This window comes from Xenopus laevis, chromosome 9_10S (genome assembly GCF_017654675.1).
Source record: "Xenopus laevis strain J_2021 chromosome 9_10S, Xenopus_laevis_v10.1, whole genome shotgun sequence".
NCBI lineage: Eukaryota > Metazoa > Chordata > Amphibia > Anura > Pipidae > Xenopus > Xenopus laevis.
In genome coordinates, this window is record NC_054388.1 from 86504189 (window position 1) to 86512058 (window position 7870).

Consider the following 7870-nt stretch of genomic DNA (forward strand, 5'->3'; position numbering starts at 1 on the left):
ATCAGATAGGTAATGTAAACGCATCAGGCAGATACTTTTATCGTAAAATTACAGATAGCATGTAAAGACATCGTTATGATAGATGCTAAAAAAAAAAAAAAAAAAAGTTTAATCTGTGGTGTCAATATCTCTTTAAAACTCAAAATATAGCTCAACCACCATATCGAGATAGATGACAGCTCATGCACAAAACAACTATAACTATACTCCCTCTTTTCTCCTAAACATATCTGTCCAAACTGTCCATTTATGAACAGACAAGCAGCAGGGAAAGAAACATACAGATCTAAAAATGTGCATATAAAAATAACGAGATACCAGGAAATGTATTTCTGAATATTTCATAATAAATTTTATTAAAGTTAATTACTTAAAATGTAATTAAATTGGGCTCTGCACAGCAGACGAATATGTCAAGGGGTTATCAACCTTGTTACTTTGTGCAAACGATATTTTTTATGTAAACATTAAAAAGTCAAGTGTTCAAGTTTCATCCCAAAATACAGTTAAAATTGCTACAAAAATAAACTTGACCACAGTTAAATAAGGTTTTCAAAAAAATAATCCACAGAAGTGGCGTTTGTAACGCGTTTTGTATTTGTGTCCAAGGTCGTTAATGCCCTGTGTTAGATCCGAAATGGGAAAGACTTTAGGTAGTCCTTTAACACCCTGTTTAAGGGGATGCTGTCCAGGTTTTGCCTCCCAAAAGTGTCTACGATGCTTTTCCGGCAGAGTTCTTGCAAAGGTCGTAACCGGACTTTCCTTAAAGGAGAAATCAGCATCTTTTTGGGTGAAGTCATGTAATGTTCCACCAGCTGTAAGAGGCAACTGAATGACTCTTTGCTGCCATCTAGACTGAATTTCCCAGCATGAAACTTAATCCGGATGCTGACAGTTTCCTTGGCAGTTTTAACACTGATTGCAAAGAAACAGTTCTTTTGCCTACTGTCCCTGATGAGGAAGGTACCTACGGGCTCCAATTTTAGCTTGTTGTGAGCCATGTTGACATCCATAGGCCCCCAGTAGAAGCCACAGGTATCCAGCATACTACTGGTCTTGGTGATGGCAGTGAAATCCGAGTGCGAGCGGAAGGTGCGGAAGTGGGTATCGCTGAGCAGCAAAGCAGGAGTGGCACGTCCTGGGCTGGGATGGAGTGCTCTGGCAGGCTGGATTTGTGAACGATCAGAGACTGAAGCTTCCAGGTGCGGAGATCTTCTATCTGCAACTGCATTATCTGCTTCCACCTTACTGTGTGCTACCATCCTATAGACTAGACCAACCTATGTGGTCTTCCATAGCGTCTGTTCCACCAGCACTGCTGTAACTCTTTAGTGGCTGTTCTGCAAACAGAAAAAGAAAAAGGCACTTAGTGTAATGTAAATATGACCCCCCCCCACACACCTAACTGACAGAATGCATCAGACTACACATGTATATAAAGATAAACAGATACCAAATCATGTATTCTGCTTACCAATACTGCTCTCTTAACACATACAGAATATCATGTTCCAATGATCTTAATTCGACCCTAATTTTGCTGCCAGTGCAGAAAAATGAATGAAAGCTATCAACTATCTGGGAGCTCTGGAAATAAATATGATAAGGACGGGATATTGAAGCTCATTAAAGCTATAAAAAAAAAAAGCGTGTGATTTCACAAGAAGTGACGTGGTTTAGCGGCTTGCAGAATTCGGCCTCATGTGCGCAATTGGCATTAATAGCAGCTTTCTATTTGTGTCCCATTGCCGACGGTGAGGAGGAGCTGTTGCTCAGGGCTTTGTGCCAAGGTCTCGGAAAATGCTTGAAACTAAATTGCTTCCTATCGATAGATGTTTTAGTGTCTTCTACAGTCAGCGTGGTTCAATAAATCCTACTTGATTGACTTGACCTCCCCTGTGCCTGGATTTTTTTTTTTCTTTTTAGAATTCAGCCCTTTCGTCGAGAGCCGGGATCTACTTATTGACTGCATCAGTAAATGCTCCAGGAGCCAGAAGACATTCTGAGAAAACAATTCCCCACAGCCATTTTTACAGCTAATCCAGCACACAGACATCGATTTCAAAACAAGCATTTCAGCTGATTGCAGTTCCTCTGAATGGGCCGAAGCAGAGCAGTTCCATTGTACTGTAACTCAGAAGTCGAATTCTATGGAAGCCTCCCTCCCCCTAGCACTTAACCTATTCACTGCCTTACACACCCTTCAGCTCAACTCATATACACGTTTCACCACCGCTATAGAAAATAAAAGGATTATTCCGCTACTAATTTAAAGCAATGCTACTGCCCTTATGAACTACAACTCCCATCATCCACAGCAGGAGAAGCGCTGCTCATCGGCTGGCTTAAAGGCAAACTTAAACAGTGCCTTTATACTACATAAAATATTTAAACCACAGTGATAGCCAGCTGTTGAGTAAGATCGAACTGATTTATAAATACTGAAAGGAAACGTTTTTTTCCCCAGAGAAGACAAAAAACCTTAAAAATTTTCTGGTGCACCAGATACAGACATCTTTTGTCATTTCAACTGTATTCGGATTCCAACTGCTAAAGGGGATGCTGGGAATTATAGTCCGGAAAGTGAGAGTGCTGTAGCCATAGTAACAAATCTACTTTAAGTCCAACAACATTTCATATCGGAGTATATAATTAAAGACTTAAAAAAAAAACACATTACCTAAAAAGGTGTCATGTAATTATGATAATGAACGACACAAGCTTGTCATTTTCTGATTAAAATAGCCTCCCATGTGCACATTCCTGTTACACAGTTACAAGGAAAGGGTTGACTTACATCAGGAACAGTGTGTGCCTTTCTCTAGAACTCGCCATTTGCCTCATGATTACCAAGGAAAAGCAGCAGCTCCTGGAGGCAAAACCTGTTATTAGCACAACTACAAAGGTGTCTTGTTCCTACCTGGCAACGCTTACTTTGCACTCACGTCTAGGGAAGATGCTTTTTTTATTTAGTTATTTGTATATCTGGGTTAGATTTTAGCAGCCGTTCTAGAATGTGCCATGTGTGAATGTAAAAGGGGGAGATTCTGCGCTGCCATTATCTTTGGGTTCCCTCTTCTCCATTCAATCTCAAACACATCTCATGCCCCCCCCATCTCTTTCAATGTCTATTTCACCTGCCGAAATGGAATTCCCTATGAAACGAGAACGAGTGTGTGATAATGTTGGGGGAATAGGGGAGTGTTATTGGCTGCCTCTGTGCTCCCTGCTTTGCTGAACGTGAATAACGGACAGGGCGCATGGGGTATTCAGGTGGCGTGTCCCAAGATGACTTCTGAGGCAACATCTGTGAGCAGGGGACGCTGTGGGAATTCAGTTACAAACATTCAGGCGTCCAAATGCCCAGAGGGAAATGCTGTCCCTGTAGTAGATTTTACACAGCACCAAATACAAGGAGCCAATACAAGGAGCCCAATACAGAGTCCCCAATACAAGGAGCCCAATACAGGGAGCCCAATACAGAGTCCCCAATACAAGGAGCCCAATACAGAGTCCCCAATACAGGGTGCCCAATACAGGGTGCCCAATACAGGGTGCCCAATACAGGGTGCCCAATACAGGGTGCCCAATACATGGAGCCAAATAGACTGTTCCCAATACAGGGTCCCCAACACAAGGAGCCCAATACAAGGTGCCAAATACAAGGTCCCCAACACAAGGAGCCCAATACAAGGTGCCAAATACAAGGTCCCAACACAAGGAGTCCAATACAAGGTGCTTGTTACCCAGCTAATGGAATATGGGAGGCCTGTTATCTCTAGGAGAATCAGATAAGGGGCTGCTGTTTTTATTCTGAAGAGGAATTAGCCTTTGGTGATACGAGAGAAGCAGTGTGAATGGAAAGGACAAGTCTGCTGCTGCAGCTGAGAGAATGGGGTTCCCTGGACTTCAAGACTTGTACAAAGTGAATGGCAGAAACATTGGTTACTTGGCCGCTGTATCGCGGCTGTCACTTCAACAGGCAGAAACTATTCCACCCCCCTAAGCTTTACTGATTACCTGAACCAGCCATCAATAAGGCACATTCCACTATAGAAAAAGGGGGGGGGGAAGCATTGCCGGCCTTGATCTCGCTTTGCCGCATTATCACATTCCAGCGAGCTGACAAGCTTCAGTGATCCCAATCAGCTGTCTGACACCTGAGCCGATGCTTACCTATGGATCGTAATATCCTTGGCCAACAAATGAAATCCACAGCTTGTCCGTCAGTAAAGTATCCCAAGGGGAGCAGAAGAGCGGCGGTGCTAGTGCCAGGGCTGCCGGCAGTAAGAAGAAGCATAATCTCGGGCAGACTCCAGTAATTGTAATCCCGTCCTGAGCTCCTGCGGCTCAGCTCTGACTCGCAGCAATGCCTCGCTCACTGGCAAAGCCTGCACTCTTATTGTAACGCAGCGCCCGCCCTCCGCTTCTAGAGCCCGCCCCTTACTTCTTTGAATTGAAACCCTCTTGTAGAGAATCCGCCGCTGCTACTACTTTCGCTTTCTATTCAGCTCTCAACTTCTGGGAAAGAGAGACAGACACACACACACAGAGGCTGCGGCGGCTGAAAGGCGGCAATACAAAGCTTTTGTAGTGCGGCCCTCGCGCTATTGTCACGTGACTGACTGACTGGTTTATCACAGACCTGCCCTCCCTGCTCTTTAACTTTCTTTTCCAAGAAAACAGAAGTACAAAGCAGCCTGGGCTGTGCTGCTGAACAATCCCACAACTAGTCATGACAGGAATAGGAAAGCAAATGCAAACGCAGCACCATTTTTTGGGGTTCTTTCAAATGGCTAACTTTTACTCTGTTATTGAATGGCTAATTCTGAGTAACTTTCCAATTGGCCTTTTTTGTTTTTATATCGTTTTTCAGTTATTTGCCCCAGTCTTCTCACTCATTCCTGCTTTCATATGGGGGTCAGTGACCCCATGTAAAAAAAACATATGCTCTGTAAGCTCGACGCGTTTATTGTTATTGCTACCATTTATAGCGCCTCTTATTCATGTTCCAGTCTCTAATTCAAATCAATGCACGGTTGCTAGGGGAATCTGGACTCTGTGAAACAGATTGCTGAAATGGCAAACTGTGGAGCTGCTGAATAAAAAGCTAAATAACACAAATATTAAAAATATAAAGCAATGAATTGTGCTTAGTGCACACAAAAACCTTACTCTACTATACCTGGGGTTGCTCCCTAGCAACCTCCCCCAAACACCACTTCACTGTAGCACCAGTTATTTAATGATTACATTTGCCACATGGCACTCTTGCCTTTGTTATGAACAATTTTAGACCAGAATAAATGAATAAACTCAATAAATAGAGAGTCAGACTACAGAGTACTTCTGGCTCACCGTTATTGCCAAATACTCATAAAAGGGAAATATTACACTACTCAGGAAGTAATTTGACCACATTACACCACAGTTACTCGGAATTTGCAAAGAAAAAAATGAGATCACTACACATTTCATTAAAAGGCTTCTCAGTTCCTCTTGATGTCGATACATGGGTTCAGGGAAAAATAACCAGATCTCCACCATTGTTCCCCTGCTCCAATGTTGAGATAATCAGGAAGTGTCGGCAGCAGGTGAGCCACCCCCTTGGCCAGACGACAGAACAACAGCCCTATGGGCAGCAAAGGTTGTCTGAGAGAACAGGAGGATCTGAAGTCACCAACTTAGATAAAGAGAAACCTCTGAGTTTGTTCAGAAGAGTTAGCCACTGAGAACACTAGTGACTAGTGAGTAAGCTACTAGCGAGTAAGGCATAAGGATTCTACAGGGACAGGTCTCGTGTTTTTACTTGCTGTATAGCAGCAGCTACCTTAGTCTAAAGGTGGCCATACACGGGCCGATAAAAGCTGCCGACAGACCGTGTCGGCAGCTTATTGGCCCGTGTATGGGGGCCCCCGACAGGCTTCCCCGATCGAGATCTGGCCGAAAGTCGGCCAGATCTCGATCGGATGGGATTAAAAATCCCGTCGGATCACGGCCGCATCTGACCGCCCGTTTGCGAACGCTAGGATCCGATCGTTGGGCCCTAGGGCCCACGATCGGATCAGCCCGATATTGCCCACCTCAAGGTGGGCATATCAGAGGGAGATCCGCTCGTTTGGCGACATCGCCATTTATGGCCACCTTAAGGAAAGGTACTTTGAGTAATGTAGGTACCTAACCTGTGACTTAAGAAGGGGAAAAAGCATGGCGCAAAAGACTGTTCTATGCCTTTAAATTGCCATCTGGGAATTGTTACTTTAAATGGAATATGTTAGCAAATCAGCTTGTGTTATTCTAGCAAGCCAGACAGTAGTTTTGCACAGGCTGGCCTGATAACAGGCAGATCTGGTGTGTTTGGACCAGCAGAATAATCTTTTGGCAGGTTGTGGGCTGGATTCCAACCACGCCCTCTAAATTCGGACTGGGCCTGCGGGACACAGGGAAAAAACCTGGGCCCTGCCGACCCAGACCTGCTCCCTGGCCAGAAACCCTGTGTGCTGACCCCTATCACAGACATAAAAAGAATAAGGTACACATGGGGTGGTAGAGGGTGTTGCAGCTGGGGCAGGGGTGTGTGTGGACCCATAAGGCGGAGGGCCTAGACCCTCCAGACTGACCCTGACAGCCCCACCCTGTCAGTGTGCGGTTATTTATATATCTATCTACACTTGCCCATTTGGTGATGTCAGAGATGGGTGGGGCAGACGCGGGTATATAAATAAAGATAGTGCACTGGGTGGTGAGAGGGTGGCCATACAGGTTCTGCTTGTCACACTTTCAAGATTTTAGGGGTCATTTATGCTGGAAAAAGATAGCCGTGTGCCATTTCTTTGCGCACCGCATTCTTTTTATATTGGGTACAAGACAATCAAAGAGTGCTATAACATAACGTGAAAAGTAAATAGGCAATCATTTTCAGCAAAGTTTGGAAAAAGGGTTCCTTTAACTCAAACACAGGTGGTTCAGTTAGCAAAGCATTTGTAAAAGTGAAACCTCTCATTTCAGCAGAAGACACTGCATTTCCCTGGGGCCAACCTCAGTCTGCAGTGTGGCAGTTGGAGGATTCGAGGATTCGTACGATTTTCGGACCGTGTGTGGAGAGTCCCGACATTTTTCATACTGCGGAGATCGGTCATTTGGTCGATCGGACAGGTTAAAAGATTTCTGTCGGCTGCGGGTAATATCTCTGCATGTATTGCCGATCATACGATATACAGAGGGCGACTTTGGTCGGACATAACTTCCATACGATTGCTGTCAGGGGCAGAACATCGGCTGATCTGTTCTTTTGTACTTTATTTGATCTGAATGGTTAGTGGCAGGTCTATGGCCATCTTAAGTGTCAGATTCTCCAGCCCTGGAAACAAACGATTGAGGAACCGGCAAACAGGAGTAAATGCAAAAGGGATTAAGCCGTGTTTATTGTGTCAAATGATATACATTGTTTCAGGGGCTGGCCCCTTCGTCAGGTGAGGAAGGGGCCAGCCCCTGAAATGTGTATCATTTGACACAATAAACACTTAGGGGTTAATCCCCTTTTGCATTTACTCCTTTGTGCCGGTTCCTCAATCGTTTCTTTCCAGTGGATTCAGGGGAGGGCCGTCTCCCTAGAGGACTGAGCACCAGATTCTTTAATATAGGAGGGCCAGGGAGTGCGTTCACACTTTTTCTACTACGAGGTTCTCCAGCCCTACCATCAAATATTTTTCAAATGTTTAAGATATTATACAGTGTAAGCCATTAAAAACATTGTAGGGTAAAACTTTTCATGCAAAACATAACAAAAGTGGTGTAAAGATGATACTTTTATTGGCTGAGAGGACAATCACGACAACTTTCAGAACATTTCAGTTCCTGAAACCAGCTT

At 44.3% G+C, this 7870-nt stretch overlaps 1 protein-coding gene across 1 annotated transcript; it reads right to left on the reverse strand.

The window, feature by feature from the left end:
- Positions 1-329: 329 nt before the first annotated feature.
- socs1.S (suppressor of cytokine signaling 1 S homeolog) lies at positions 330-4347 on the reverse strand. Its single transcript, NM_001092026.1, is given in 2 exon segments — positions 330-1340; positions 4177-4347. A coding segment is annotated over 1 exon segment (636 nt). The 5' UTR covers positions 1263-1340; positions 4177-4347; the 3' UTR covers positions 330-626.
- Positions 4348-7870: the final 3523 nt, after the last annotated feature.